Here is a 16245-nt window from a genome sequence, read left to right as displayed (position 1 = left end):
CGGTCACGGCGGGTCCTGACGCCGGGGCCCGGGGGACGCGCGGCGAGCCGGCACCGGCGCGGGTTTTGAAGCCGCGCTGCGCACCCGGAGGCGGGGCGCCGTGGGCCTGCCCGGGACCCCGGCCCGCTGGTCCCAGGTCTCGGGAGGCGGTCGCCGATAGTGGCAGTGACTTTGGCTTTGGCCAGATGTCTCCTGACCCACGTCACCAGCTTGTAAGCCTCGCACCAAATCAGAGGGCGGCGCTTGCCGGGAGCCCCGGGCGTCACCCGGAGCTCCCTTAGATTAGAACTCGCCTCTCCTAGCTCCTCCCCTCAGTCCCATTTAAAGCTCCCAACGGCTTTCCCGAAAAAAATTAAAAGAGTGGGCTCAGTTTCTGCAGCGCCTTCTTCCAGGGCAAGATGGTAAGTGAGGAGTCGGCGTTAGCTAGTCCGCTGGCGAAACCGGGGGTCTCTGAGGTCTAGTAAGCTTTGCCTTTAGAATTTCTTCCACCTTGGAAACAAGATTTCTCTGCTACCTGCCAATTAAAACAGGTCTTCCTTCCTGCTCCATCTCTCTTTTCTTCTCCCTTGTCTCCTCCTGGCTTTCTCTCTGTCTCTCTCTCATCCTTTTGTCCTCTCTGTTATTTCTACTCTCTGTACTTTCTCCCAACTTTCCCTTTACACCTGTACTCACTTTTCATTCCCCCTCTTTCTCTAGATTATGCACATATTTGCAAACACTTGAACTTGAGGCTAGGGGTATTTGGGGTTTGTTTTCTTCTCAGGTGTCAATTGCATAATAGCTCAGCTTTGATTCCAATAATAACCTCAGGGAAAGAGCCTACAAACATGCTTTTAGAATAAAAGAAAATAGCACTTGATAAACTTTTGGCTGAATTTCTTTGGTCTGCACTGCCCACGCTGGACTTGCTTCAAGACTGGACTTTTTCAAAACTTAACTTATTGGGAACGTTAACAAAGTGTGACTTAATTGACAACTTTCTTTTTTCCTCTTTTTATTTGTTTTCCCTCTGTTTATGTTATGCCTGAGAAAGTTCACAAGTCAACAGAAGACTTGTCGTGGTCAAAAAGAGTTTGTCCAAAGCTGGGCTCTGCTGAAATGAATGGCTTTTACCTGATTAACCATTGACAAATAATTAGGAATGGGCTGTTGTACAAATTAACCCAGGGAGTCTGCATACCTGCCCCTAACTGGACATTTGGAAAGACTGTGTGTTTGAGGTTTGAGGAGGCTGGAGCAGGAGGGATTCACTGGCTCAGAACACAGTAGAGGATACATGCCGGGCAGTTAGTCGTGGCAAGATAACTTTGGAAAGGCATTGAGATGTAGTGATGGAGAGACCTAGCTAGAGCTTGCTGTCTCTGCTAACTAACCTGTTTCAGTAGTATCCAGTAGCATTTAAAACCAGAGGAAGAGAGGTAGGAGGAAGGGAGGAATGGAGCAAATTTATAATTCAGAAACTAAAAACGAAAATAAGGAGGTTAGATTATATGACGTGTTCTGTCAATTTCAGCCTTAGGATTCTAAGTTCTTTGTCATTTAAGGTTGTTAGAAATATAATTAAGATATTTGCTAGAAAGAGTCAAGTAGTTCTTACGTGTTTCACTCATTAAGTAGAATTCCTTTTACTTAGATCTTGGGTAGCCTGTTAGATGCCTCAGACCTGGCAACAGAGACTACTCCTAGATATTTACAAGTTTGGTCCATCTAATACTAGCCTGTTCTTTGCTGAGAGGACCTAAGGAAAGTACTGGGTAAACCAAGGAGCTGATTCCTTTTTAGTAATTATATTTGGAGCACTCAAAATCAATCTGGGATCTATATTTAACACCTTTACTGTTTTTATTCACTGCGTATATTTTCTGTTTCTTTCTCCCACTCTTTTCTCCCTCCAAATTCTCATCACCCCATCTCTTGGGACCTCCCACATACTGAATTTTACAGAACACCGTTCTGCCTTGCCAAGACCAGTACTTTGTAGGAGGCCAGAGCTATAATTGCCCGTATTCCGGTACAACGTCAGAATCTAGTGTTGATGTTTCCACGGAGACTTGGGTCTCTTTCTGGGCTGCTGGTCTCCTGGACAACAGAGAGCCCCAACAAGCACCACAGGCACAGGGTAAGTTCTGCTCTTCTGCTTTCCTGGTAGATCTGAAGCCCTTTTCCTGTACTCATAGTTGCAAGGCATTATGGGCTGGAACTCTGTAAAAGAAGGGATGATATGTAAAGTTTAAGAAAGCCCAAAGACTCCTGTATTTTGCAACCTAATAACTTGCTTTTTGTGTGCTTGCCAAATAGTGAAAATGGGCTTCTTCCCATTGCTCACTGGACAATATATATTTCTCCCTATACTTTACAGTTCTTGGAGATTTCCAAGTCACTGAGAAAGTTTGGGTCTGGGTCAATGTTATATAAACAATACTATTGGGATGCTTTTGGAATTAAAATACCAGTTAGAGCATTTTTTTTTTTTTTTTTTTTTTTTTTTTGGTATTCAGGAAAATTCCCCTGGGTATGAGAGAGAAGCAAGGAGAAGTACTAACTTAATCTTTTATTTCATAAAGGAAATTCTATGAATAGTGTCTTATAAGTGGAAAGAAAATGATTCCTTTTTGCCTAAAGAAGACTTCAACTTTGGAGGGAAGTATAACTTTGATGGAAAATTACACATTAATTTTGCCCTGGAGCTTAGTAAACAGTGTTTATAACTATTAAAGGAATTTCTGATTAACACTCAAGTTTCTGGAAGAACTCTAAGGCATTTCAGTATTCAATATCTGGACTGTTGGTTCTACCACAGGAATTTGTTGAATTTGAGAAAAGACACAAACAAAAAGCCCCCAAATATTGAAACACACTTATATGTAAGGAAGGAAGTTATTCAATTTTAGCTTTCTACCACAAGAAACAGAGAAAACAGAATGCCCAAGAATGTGAAACCAAAGAGAGTATAAAATTGTATTCCTGTTTCCTTGCCCATCATTCCACTTTAATCAGAAATATTTCAGTAATATTTTAGTTGAAATAGAGGAGAGCAAGAGTCAGAACTGTACTAGATGAGGAAAAGAAACTAAAAGTAAACAAAATTAGCATGTCCAAGCATAGTTCTTATTGGTAGGCATAGTTTGCTGTCAAATACGAAGAAACCAACAAAAAACTCTTTGAAAAAGCATAAAACACTTTATAGATGATGACATTTGAAATACATGAGTTTGGGTACAGTTTTGAGATTTTCATTGAGTTCTTCAGAGAAGCAAGTTCAAATTATTTTGAAGTAGAAAGCGCTATTCCATAGAATTCTGAATAAATACTCTCCCTCAGGCTTAACTGATAGGCAGATAGGCAGAGATTTTCATCTGGGGAAAAATGGTAGCATCAAAAATAGGATTTGATTCTGGAGCCAAACACTATATTATTAAGCACTACAGCTTAGAAAATAAGATAAAAACTTGGAAAACATAGTGGAATTGCAATGTAGGCCTAGTTGAGGGTGGGACCAATAAACATTTGCATGAATTAACAATGCAGATAGGACAGTCTTTATAAATTTAGCCAGCAGGAATATATATATCAGGAAGGAACTTGACCTCTTGACTCCTAAAAATTCACCTCTGTAGCCACCTTGGTATATTGTCTATAAATATTTGTCTTTCATAGCATGCTTGCCCCTTCTGTAAACTTTAAATGTTATTTTCCCATGTGGAGGCAACGGCTAATTTTAGAAAGGTAGTTGAACCTATTACCTTTCCAAAATCCTCCAGTGAGTTCTTTATTACACAAAAACTGCATGTGTGTTTTCTCAGTTACCCATTTGGTGTTTTCACATAGAATCATCCAGTGACTCGAATTTCCCTGTTCTTAATTCGTGTTCATGGGAAGAGGCTCAGCTTTCCTCTCAGCTCTACAGAAACAAGCAGGTATGTGTAGATGATCAGAACATGAGACCGGCCATGTTCCATGCAGTTCATTCCCAACATCGTACCTTAATGTCACATGGCTTCTTTTCCCTTGTTCAATTCATTGACTTTCAGTTTAGAACCAAAATGGATATTTGTCCACAGAAAAGTCAAAGTTAGGTGATCACTGTGACAGAAAATAATAACAACAAAACCAACAACAACCAAAACCCTCTAGGAAGACCTTCAATCAAGCCGTGACCCTACACATTTTAGCTGTATGACCTCTCAAATTCTCCTTTCTCTTATCTATGAAATGGAGATATTTGTGCTGCCTACCTCAGAGGGCTGGTGGAAAGATCAAATGATAGAATGAGTGTGATAGTATTTTTTTTAAAGGAATTCCTTTATTTTTATTATTTATTTATTTATTCATTTATTTTTGGCTGTGTTGGGTCTTCGTTTCTGTGCGAGGGCTTTTTCTAGTTGTGGCAAGCGGGGCCACTCTTCATCGCGGTGCGCGGGCCTCTCACTATCGCGGCCTCTCTTGTTGCGGAGCACAGGTTCCAGACGCGCAGGCTCAGTAGTTGTGACTCACGGGCCCAGTTGCTCCGCGGCATGTGGGATCTTCCCAGACCAGGGCTCGAACCCGTGTCCCCTGCATTGGCAGGCAGACTCTCAACCACTGCACCACCAGGGAAGCCCCGTGATAGTATTTTTAAACCATAAACAGCTCATCACTTGGACAAGGGATGATGATTATAAAAGTTCTTGCAAAGATTGCTTCATTTTTCCTATTTTGTTTGTTGTTATTTATGAGAGAGTAATTTAATCTAGTGGACGTACAAACTGACCTGAGGCTGAGGGAAGCCAACCCACGTCTTTTTTTCTTTCTTCTTTTTGTAACATGCAGGGAAGAAGTTCAGCAAAACCTTTCTAAACACCGTTTTCTATATTTAAACAGTTGCACGCAGCTCATTTTCCTGCATACCTTCCCGATCCCCTTGTGGTTACAATTTTTAAAGTCATATAATCTCTTCAAACAGTTTGCAATGAATAAAAAATTCAGAGCACAAACTGAACAATCAAGTGGTAAGTGGGTGTAGATTGAACTTAGGCCTTTGAGGACGAGGGCTCCCTGAGATTGAGTTCATAAAACAAACAGAATTATAATCAAGTTTAAGTAGGTTAAGGATCAGTGGCATTATTGTAAGGTTACAAAGTCAATATAGTGGAGCAGTCTTCACCATTGTCTGCTTTTTGCAGCTCCAAGATACTCTGGTGCAGAAGGAAGAAGAACTTGCTAGGTTACATGAAGAGAATAATCATCTCAGACAATACCTGAATTCTGCTTTAGTTAAATGTCTTGAGGAAAAAGCCAAGGTATGTGATGACCCCCTTTATAAGGACAGAGCAGTGATTTGAGAAAGAAGACCATTTGGGTAAAACTCCTTGATTCAGTGTAAGAAGTGTATTAAGCAATGTGCCTTGAAATGCGTCAATAGGATGGGCAAATTTTTCTGAAGGAAATATAGCACTTTCACAACAATGTTTATGTATCATTTCCCTGAAGTATCTAGATTGCAGATTTTAGCATATATTACAAAAGGAGCTGCTTAAGAATCAAAAACCAGTCAAGGGGATTGCTGAGACAACAGAGGCTAATCGAAAGATAGAGTTGGATGGGACATTGGAGTGGGAATTAGATCCGAGAGACATGGGTTTCTTTTAATTATCTGTTTAACTTTAGGTCAGTCACTCTCCCACTTGGGGCCTCATTTACTTCATTTGTAAGTGTATGGGCTAAAAGATCTTTTAAGAATCTTTCCAGCTCTAAAATGTTATAAATATGGCTGGAGCCCAGATCTCTTGACTGGCAATTAGACATAGCCAACTACATTATCTTTTCATGAACATTTCATTCTTACCCTTTTAAAATGAACTGTTTCTAACTCAAGGATAGTTTACCCATAGTCCCTTTTTGCTGTTCTTCCTTTTTTGGGGTTTTGTATTTTTTGTTACCTATCTGCCATTCTGTTACCATTATTGTTTTATCATCAATCTTTACCTTACTTCTAGACAAGCTACATTATTTATCTAAATCGATCATATTTCTTACGACTCTTACCCAGATATAGCAGCTCAGAGAAGAAAAACCACTATATTTAGTTCCTTTAGAATTCAGTTAGCTTTGTTAAAAAAGGGAGCACAGCTCACAGTTATTAGCCTGGGGTCCTATCTCCAGCCACCATTCTGTGAAAAAGGACAGTTATTAAATTAGTAAGTGATATTAATTAAGCAATTTTTCTCTCTTGTTCTCAATTTTGCAAGATTTAGAATAATATAATACATACCACATGGGAGTGCTGTGAAAGTTAGGAAAATTAGAGGAAGAGTGTTATGTAGAATTGTAATCAGTGGTTCTATCTAGATTCAGGCGGCTTAGGCTTAAATCTAGCAGTTTCCTCATTAAAGGAGGGTTTAATAGTATCTACATAAAATGAGATCATGCATATAACCAGTCCTCAATACATGATAGTTGCTATTATTGCCATAATAATAATAATAATCATTACTTCCCGGAATTGAAGTTTTAAAGACATCATTTACATCATTTCAACTTTTAAATGACTAGTAAAATTATATGAATTGGAATTTCTAGGTGGTAACGTGTCATCATAGATTTTGATTTAAAAGCAGAAGTTAATCCAATCAGTTTTGCTTTTGCATATGAAAATATAAATTTAATCAAGTTTTCTAAGGAATTAAGGTGACCAGTAAATATTTGACAGTCATAAAGAAAATGATGTTGATTATCTGACTGTGTATTTTCAAATATTACTTCCCCAGAAATTGCTGTCATCAGATGGGTTCTCCAAAGCATGTGGAAAATTCAGAAAGGGGAAGAGGAAACCCAAAGAGCAAAGATATTTTCCTCCTGAGATTCCCCATCATAAAAATGCCAAAAGAAACCTCTCTAGTGAATTTGCTAACTGTGAACAACCTGGGCCCCCTGTGGATCCCTGGGTTCTTCGAACACTGGGGTTGAAAGACCTCAACACCATTGACGACACCTCATCAGCTAACTACAGTGCCCTCTTGTCTCATCCCAGACGGACCACAAGCACATTGCCCCAGTTTCTGGATGATGCAGTTGATTATCTCAGTGCCTCCAGGGAAGATCTGCCAATTGACTATGGCGGTGACAGAACAACCCCCTCACACAGCACTGCCAGCCACAGGGAAGATTTTCACTTCCTTTCTCAACTTTCAAATCCCCCAGGAGGACTACAAACTCTTCCTTACTATACTTCTGATGTGTCACCCAATAAGACAGAGATGGCCTTTTCCACATCCCTGAGCCCTCACTGTAATGTGAAAACTCACTCCTTCCACCAGGGACAAGCCTTTGTTCGTCGAGATGAAGAGGGAGGCTGGAAGTTTACCTGGGTCCCTAAGCAGTCTTAGTGATCCCCTCCTCTATCACAAAGGACTGCCATGAACTCTGTTTACAAGACCTGTCTTGCACTTGAACCTGACTATGTGGAAAATGCAAGCTATTGCCCAGACTGTCTCCTGCCACTTTAAATGTCACTCTCAATTACCCACTTAAATCTGCAGGGAATGGCTTCCAGGAATCTATAATGAAACATGCCTGCTCTTCTTTCACCTAAATTTGACTTGTTTACACACCCACACCTGCTGTTGACTTCCTTCCTTGGCCCTATACTTGAAAAGGTATTTTCCAATTGCCTGAATATTCCTTTGAGACCTACATGTGCCGTTCCAATTATAACAAGTCTAAAAGCTTTTCTTCTCTCATCAGACAGTTTAAATGTTCACAGCCTTCACCTTTCCACTTTTATTTCTCTCCTGTTCCTCTTCATTTCTAAAAACTGCCTTTGAAATGAGCATTATAATTGCTCCACATACCTGTTATTGGGTGTTCAAATAACTGGGGGTGGGGTAGAAACAAGAATCTTTGCCCATTGCCATTCCTGAAGACATAATGTAGGTGTGAGTAATGTTATGTGTAGTGCAGTTCATTAACTTGAGTGTCCCATGATGGAGCTGAAAAAAAAATCTCTTCAACACCTGGAAATCTACTGATAAGCAACAACACTGATAAATTAAAAGATAAAAGAGAATGAAAATTACTTCAAAATGCCTGCATGGTGTATCAGCTTCTATGGGCACCTGGCATTGTGTTTGCAACCAACATCACTCAAACAAGAAGATTTTTGAGGAACTCGTGGTAACAGAATAAGTCACTATCCTAAACTAATTAGATGCTGATACACTTCTATTCCTGAAAGTATGGTCTAGCCTAGCTCTGACACTGTCTTACTTATCCATTCAGTCATTCATGTGTTCATTTGTTCATTCATCAACACATCCAAAATATTTGTAGAACACCAACTGTGTACCAGGCATTGTGCTATGGGGTGATGATAAAATGTGAACAAGTTAGATGCTGTGGCCACCCTCATGAGACTTAGACCCACTCATCTTCTATGACCTTGAGAAAGCTACTTCCTTGGTATGAAAATTCACTTTTCCCAGCTGTAGAATACAGAAGTCAAAGTAGATAATCACTGACATTCTATAAATTGAGCCTGGGTCCCATCGGCTTTACTCCAACACTGCCATCCCAGGGCACTGTTCTCTGCTTTTGATTGGCATTGCAGATATGTTGGGTGTACTTTTTTGTACACAATTTTTTAAAAATGTGAGCCATTTGTAGTTAACACTAGAAATCATTGCTCTGATCACAGTATTCTTTTTCTGGTATGAGCCCATTTTTGGGCTAATTCAGTCTGTGTGAGAACATGCATCTAAAAAATAGAGACATTATTTTCTAAATAAGTGTGCATAGATTTAATGGAAATATTGACATCAAAGATCTCTCTTTCTAGATTAAAAAACATGCATTCTTCATGTTCATGCTAGTTCTCCTTCTTTCCAATTCCCCAGGCTCCCTATCCTTCCCAGAATAAGTTAGGTATCAAAGATGTGCACCTATGATATTGGGGGGACCAAACTTCAGTTGATGATAAGACCCACCACGTTGTAAATCTTTCCCATTTTTCTTTATTCCACCCTTCAGTAAGTCATCTGTACAATCAATGCCTGAGAGCATGAGTATCCTATTTGGAATTCTTTGTGACTAAGACATGTCTTTTGTTTTGTTGCTGTTTGGTTTTTGCTTTATTTTGGTGATATGGACAAATGATCTATTTTATAAAGTTTTGCTACCACCCAGTTTTCTTTATAATCCATGAAGGGGAATCAAATATATTAATTATTTTCATGACTTGGGAAGAAATAGAACACATTCTATTTTCTAAAAACAAAAACCAAAACAAAAGTGCCTTTTACATTCTAATATCTGTTCCCCTGTATGGTGAAATTTATCTCTTTTTAATTACAAATATAAGAATTAGAATTGACTGTGCTTTAATAGTAGGAATCAAGAAAGCAACATAAATATTTTGAAAGTCTAAATGATCAAGCTGTAAAACAAAATTGATTAGTCAACAAATTATTTTGCATTTTTTACGTGCTTCATCATGTGTTAGGTACTGTGAGGAAGCACCCAGGCTTAGCACATTTGGTACATACAACAAAGCCACATAAAATGTAATAGCTTTTAAGCGAAACTTGGTCTCAGCCAAATTTAAAGAAATTACAGCACATTTGTGGTAAATGATAACTCGCTCTGGCTTATGCAGGAGAAAATTACCACATAGTCTTACAATCATATCTATAGGCATTTGATATTCACTGGAATTATGTATAGAAACTTATTTTAATGATGTTTGAAAAATTAGAAATTTCTCTCACCTGAGTCTATGTTCTAACTTTATGGTTTTACCATGCCCATCCAGTAAACCAGAGTTAATATTTTACTAATATAAAGTGAGAAATAAAAATTAAATAGCACTTATGTGATTGCAATGAATATTTTTATATTGTGCATAATATTTTCGAATAATGGATTTTCTTCTTCTAGGTTTTAACCATAATCTTTTGATGTACACCTCTTTTGTATGGTATACGTGGCCAGACTAATATTTTCAGCATTTAGGGTTCAATGGTTCTTTCCTTTATCCAGGATACATTAATGAGGCTTTCAGATGTTAACTGGCCTAAAAGGTCAAGTGTTTTGGGTGTACAGCATTCTCTTACCTAACCTCCCATAAAAATTAGAATCCAGTATCAGTTTTTAAAATTTGATCACATTTCCAGTGTCCTCTAATCATCTGAAAACAAATCATACTTGTATCTCACTAGCATCTGGAAAATAAGGGCAATTGGAAAACCTTACTTATGCAGGTGACATTTAATGAATGGGATTGTTTAATACTGCAGTGATGCTAAACTATAATTTTGAAAATTTTGAAGAAAAGAAGCTATGTGATCAATGAAAAGAATTACTCTGACCTATTTCAAGAAAACAGGAACATTTTTTTAAAGTGTGACAGATCAACAACTGGCCTACTAAATATAGAGTTAATACACCTATGATAATTTTTTGATAAATTTACCTCTTGCCTGTAAAGTCAAGGTATGCAATTTACATTTGTTTCGGTTTACCAAAAGATTCACATAAGGTTAATATTAAATGCACCATTTAAAAAAAATTTTAATAAATCAAAATAATAAAAATTTAAATTAAATTTTTAATAATTTTATTTGGTTTACAAGCTACAAATATATGGTATATTTCTTAACATATTTGTCATATTTTTAGCTACATTTTTTGTTACATGAACATAACCAGACATCCAGTTATGATTCTTAACATTGGATACTCTATAAATGTACGATATAACTTAACACTTAATATTTTAAATGATGTTGATTTATGATTTAAAATATTTCTAATTAATGTAAAAGTCAATTTTGTAATGAATTTATATTTAGTAAATAAATAAATGACAAAAAATTTAATCCTACTTTTTTGGCCTTATTTTAGAAAATTTTTCAGTGAATAAACAGACAAAAACAAGTTTTTGGTATTTATTTCTGTCATAAATTTTGTTATAGAAAAATATATGTATTTTAACTTCCAAATAGTGGTATGATTAATAATTGAGGCACTCATTCAACAGATATAGTCTGTGTCAGGCTCTGCAGAAGATATAAAGATGAAATATGGGCTCAAACTAACATAGCTATAAATGAGAGAAAATAACTGAAACATGCTTAATCAAAGCAAGGGAATAATTAGCATTCATAATTAAAAAGTTTGTGCTTCAGATATGGCTGGATCTAGGTGCTCAAGCAATACTGTCAGGAATCTGGTTTGGGATCTCAAGGAAAACTGATGATTAGGAATGAATTCTGGAATGGTGTTAAGATAGTCTCACCACACAAAAGTATGGCAGAAACCAGGGTGAGATAAGCAATGCGAGCCTAAAGAGCAGCAAGCTATATCCCATAAGATATTGTCTAGTTTTGTAACATTCTCCTTATCTTTCACATTGTAACCTCCTCCCCCCCTGAAATGAATAAAGTCTCAGTTAAATGTTCCAGATTGGTCTCAGTCATACCATGGTAGATTATGAAAATATTTGGGTGTCTGCACATACAAATTGTGAGCAGATTTTCCCTGAGGTCCTATAGAAGCCATATATCTATCCCTAAGGAGAAGATTAGTATCAAGAGAAATAATTTGAAACTTGCATATCAGGCCAATAACCCACTGTTACACAGGTTACCAGTAATGGATAATCTGGATTTTACTTAGTTTCCTTACAGGGATTTTTTTTTTTTTTCTTGGAGACAACTACCTCTGAACCTCACTCACTCTAAATAACCCTTGAAAATGCATGTCATAAGTACAGGTTATTAGAAACATCTTGATTCCCATTTTACAGATGAGAAACCTGGCTTTAGTGTTTTATAGATCACATTGTAACAAGTAGCTGAGGCCCAAAGTAAACCCTGGCACTGACTTTAGACCCAATTCTTTTTCTTCTATATTACACAATGATGATGTTTGGGACCAGTAAATATATTTACAGTCTGCAGTCTGTTACAGACTATTATAGGCCTCGGAGCTAGAGGCCTGGGAGTATGGGGGTTGTCTTAGATCTTTGCTTACATTCATCAGAAGGCTATTCTGGGGTCCAAGCTTTCTTAATCCCATCATTGCTAAAAGAGATTATTCACAAAAGACCTAATTCATCCTCCACCATTTCAAAAAAAGGCAACTGTATAAATTGAAAACTATTGTAGAAATTTGGGATAAAGAGAGTGGGATGGAAAAGGTAGACCACACACAGTGAAAAATATTAATATGCTTCTTAAACGAAAGGAAGATAAATTGAAAGGGAAATAAATCTCTCTTCTAATCTTGCTACTGCTGCTAAAAAGCCTAAAGCCTAAAGTAGCAAGGCTCATGAAGTCTCTTTCTTCTTCCCTTCATACAGGAAATAGATTTTATGCCTGTTGAAGTAATAGCATCATTCCCTCTCTTGTCAATCCTTTTAAGTATAACTCTAGGGACAGTAAAACAGTTGAGGAAACATATTTACAATGCTGAGCCCAATTCTTCTAATTCAAAGGGAGCATTCTATCTAATTCCTGATTCTCCCTTTGGAAATCAGGGATTAAATGGTACTTTTTCAGGGGCACAGCTGATGTTTTTCTTTCATCTCTTTTCCAGGCTTATAATCTGAAATAATAAGGCATTGAAAGGGTGTTTCAAGGTAATTTCTCATTTCAAAAGGGTCCCTAATACTCAATGGATGGTCCCTCTGGGATGAGGCCTAGGACCTCAGATCTGTAATCAGGAGCGTTCCAAAGGTACTGTTCCCTCAGGGTCCTCTGTTTGCTCTGAAGCTGAGAGCAGGAGAAGCCCTTTAATGAGTGTGGAGTGAGAAGTCAGAACCCCTAGTTATAATCAGGCAAAAGGCCGAATCACACCCTCCTTTCATTTTAGTCTCCTGAGATTTGCCACCTTCCATTCTTCTTCCATCCCTAACCCGCAGGGGAGTCAATACGGGTGGAACCTGAAAGTGGCATCTGCACAGTGCACCCCCTGCCCTGTCCACTGGGAGAGCTGTGGTGCACCCCAGGAATCCCAGCCTCCTTCGGGAGCAGAGCGCCGTATTGCTATAGACTTAGCCTTTCCTTCTTTTGATTTTAAGGATCATAAGTAATCCACCCATCCTATTGTCCTCACTCCAAATTTCTACAATAGTTTTAATTAATATGCTTTCTTTTGAAATGATAAAGGTTAGATTAGGTTTCTTGTGAGCTGTTCTGTTAGCAACAAAGGAAGAAAAAGGGCTGAACATCCAGAATAGCCCTCTGACAAATGTAAATATCTTCCTTCCAACAGCCTTGGAATGGGCTTCAGGAAGATTGTTTAATATCTATGCTAATTATTAGCATTTATTTGTGTCAGTAGGTCAGAATACTGACAAAAGATTCACATTCCCCTTCCCTACATTTCAGTGATATTATGGAAAAAGAAAGGACTCTAGTCAAAAAATTGAGGTTCTTCCCTCACAGCTGTAACACCCCAGGAATTAATTTAGCGTTCCTCAGCCTTGGTGTATTCACCTATAAAATGGAGATAACGTTTGCCCTATCTATCTCATAAATTTGTGAGATAATCTTGCAATTTTTAAGAGCCATGCGTAAGCTAAGATTCTGTTATTTTTCACAATCTTCACACAGAGTAAATGTACATTCAATTTAATTCTTGAGTAGAAAACTTCATACTTCATAAAATGCCATGTCTTAAAACCACTTATACATATTTCTATTGATTCAAATCAGTAAATTCTCTCTGTTTTTCTCTTATGTTCAAAGTGCAATTTTATGTTCCAGGGACTATGGCCCATGTCTTAAAAGAGTTTACAGGTTAGTGAGTGGAGAGGAACTAAGAAAGGAGTCATTGAAGTCATGTTGAGACATTCATTGGATATTAAGTTAGAATTGCATCAGTAAAGATAGATGCAGGAGGAAAATAAAGAGAAGAGAAGCTCAACAGAGTAAGCATGAGGCCTGTGCAAAGAATGATCACTAGCCCAGGTGGCTTCAGGGTAGATTGTTTATAAAATAAAATATCTATTCTTGGAATCCAGCAGAAATTTCTGTACAGTAAGACCTGCTACTGACTCTACAAATGTGCTATTAATAATAGAAGGGAGGCACCACTTATAGCACCCAAAAGAGTAAAGGCAATAACTTAGATATGCTATTTTCATCCTTAAAATAAAACAATTCATTTATGATTTTCATGCCTATTTATGTTGGTATTGATACAGTAACTCATAAAGAAGTCCAACTTTTATGATTTCTTTTAAAATACTCTTAACTTCTCAAGAGAGAGTCAGGAAGACTCTTCAAAGACAAAGGTAAGGAGATACAGGTAGTGGAAATTACCAGTTGTTCTTGATTCATATCCAGGAATGGGCAGTGATTTTAAGTGTGTTAAAATTTGCTTTATATATGTGAACATTTTAGTGTTTCCCTTTGTGTTTTCTCTATTTGCTTAAAATATGAGAAAGTGATAGCCCATCTAGAAATTTGAAGCAATATCAATTGTTTTTTTCTACAATTACTTGCAAACTGCTTTTTTAGTTTGATTAAAGAGTGTCCAAAAATTGCTTCTATGCAAAATACTGATCAATATTTTTTCTGGTACTGTTAATTAATCATCTTCAAATTACAGCTTTGTGAAAGTTTTCCTAAAAATATGTTGCATTTTTATATATGAATATGCATTTATGAACTTTACATTAATTTTTATATACAAAGGGAATGAGTTATGAAATACATATTAAATAATAAAAATGACAAAAGCAAAAACATAATTATAACTTCATTACATGAAACAATTTAATAACAATGTATATGTGAACAAAACAAGAAGCAGAGGTGAGATGAACAATACAAAGTTTTTTTGGGTGGGGACAGTGGAGGAATGGAAAATTTTGTGTTTTTTTTTTTTTTTCCTTTTTTTAAATAAACCTTTTATTATTTTTAACAATAATGTGTGTACATTCTAGGAATAAGGAAAAATACAAATAAGCTGAATAAAAAAATCACTCATAATCCTACCACTGACTGTACTTTTTGTCTTTCATCCTTCACATGTTCTTCTGTGCATATATGTAATATACAAATGTACTCTTCCCTTTCAAAAATATGATATTCACATATTACTTAGCAACTTTTTTTTTAATTTTATATCCTGTCAGGAACCTCTTTTTGTACAAATGAGTAAAGTTCTCTTATTAAAAGGCAAAGACTTGTAGATTGGTTTGAAGTAAAATAAACAATGAGATGCATCTAAAACCACTAATAGCAACAAGTTAAAAGTAGAAAGATGGACAAAGGTGTATTGGGAAAACGCAAATCAAAAGAAAGTAATGTTAACATCAGGAAAAATAAAAATCAAGGTAAACTACATTAAATAGGGGTAAGGATGGTTTTGATTAACCTTCCAACGCATCACTATAAGTTTGTTTCTTACTCTCCTTATCTCGTCTAATTCATTCACTTCTCTAAACATATCTTCCTTGCTTAAATGCCTGTTGTGTATATCTTCTTTAAATTCCTGGAGAGACTGAATCAGCCTTTCTCTAAAAGTTCCTTCTGTTTTTTCCTCCCCCTCTGGCTCTTCCTCCTCCTCTGGCTTTTCCTCAGGCTTTGGCTCTTCCTCAAGTTTTGGTTCACTCTCATTTTCTGGTTTTCCTTCAATCTTTTGACAGGGTTTCATCTTGTATCTGTCTCTCTTCCTTCCGTTCCCTCTTCCTTTCTTTTTTTCTGCTTATTCTTCTTTGAAAACAACTACTTCCGTACTGATCCGGTCAGTTTCTTCCTCGCCTTTTCTAGCCCTGCGTACTGCTACGAACAACAGACCTGCAGACCTGCAGACCTGCAAAATTCCGGCAAGCTGACTCCTTCTCCTTCTCCTAGCCTCGGGCCCCACCGGCTGCGCTGCTGAAGCAAACTGGTACCCAGACGGGAACAAGGACCAGACTAGCAGGACTTCTGCACACGTCGACTCCTGGTCAATTTTGTGTTTTTAAAAAATATTTATTTATTTATTTGGTTGTACCAGGTCTTAGTTGCAGATCCAGCTCCTTAGTTGTGGCTCCAGGACTCCTTAGTTGTGGTTCCAGGGCTCTTAAGTTGCGGCTCGCTGGCTTCTTAGTTGCGGCACGTGGGCTCCTTAGTCGTGGCATGTGAGCTCTTAGTTGCGGCATGTGTGTGGGATCTAGTTCCCTGACCAAGGATTGAACCTAGGCCCCCTGCATTGGGAGCACAGAGTCTTATCCACAGCACCACCACAGAAGTCCCAGGAATGGAAAATTTTGGATGA

At 37.6% G+C, this 16245-nt stretch overlaps 2 protein-coding genes across 2 annotated transcripts; one reads left to right on the top strand and one right to left on the bottom strand.

Moving 5' to 3' along the window:
- The first annotated feature begins 329 nt into the window (after positions 1–329).
- Positions 330–8578, top strand: GMNC (geminin coiled-coil domain containing). Its single transcript, XM_007195203.2, has 5 exons — positions 330–401; positions 1945–2119; positions 3829–3917; positions 5163–5279; positions 6747–8578. The coding sequence occupies exons 1-5, from the start codon at positions 399–401 to the stop codon at positions 7362–7364; spliced, it is 1002 nt and encodes a 333-aa protein (XP_007195265.1). The 5' UTR covers positions 330–398; the 3' UTR covers positions 7365–8578.
- Positions 8579–14895: 6317 nt separating this feature from the next.
- Positions 14896–15908, bottom strand: LOC103002289 (transcription elongation factor A protein-like 9). Its single transcript, XM_057545760.1, has one exon. The coding sequence runs from the start codon at positions 15637–15639 to the stop codon at positions 15325–15327; it is 315 nt and encodes a 104-aa protein (XP_057401743.1). The 5' UTR covers positions 15640–15908; the 3' UTR covers positions 14896–15324.
- Positions 15909–16245: the final 337 nt, after the last annotated feature.

Source organism: Balaenoptera acutorostrata, chromosome 4 (assembly GCF_949987535.1).
Source record: "Balaenoptera acutorostrata chromosome 4, mBalAcu1.1, whole genome shotgun sequence".
Classification (NCBI taxonomy): Eukaryota; Metazoa; Chordata; class Mammalia; order Artiodactyla; family Balaenopteridae; genus Balaenoptera; species Balaenoptera acutorostrata.
This window is presented reverse-complemented; position numbering and strand designations above follow the sequence as displayed.

Excerpts from the sequence above, each read along its gene's own strand:
- LOC103002289 (XM_057545760.1), bottom strand. The coding sequence starts at position 15,639 with ATGAAACCCTGTCAAAAGATTGAAGGAAAACCAGAAAATGAGAGTGAA.
- GMNC (XM_007195203.2), top strand. Across the intron at positions 2,120-3,828 it reads ACAAGCACCACAGGCACAGG|AATCATCCAGTGACTCGAAT; the intron begins GTAAGTTCTGCT and ends GTTTTCACATAG. Across the intron at positions 5,280-6,746 it reads GTCTTGAGGAAAAAGCCAAG|AAATTGCTGTCATCAGATGG; the intron begins GTATGTGATGAC and ends TTACTTCCCCAG.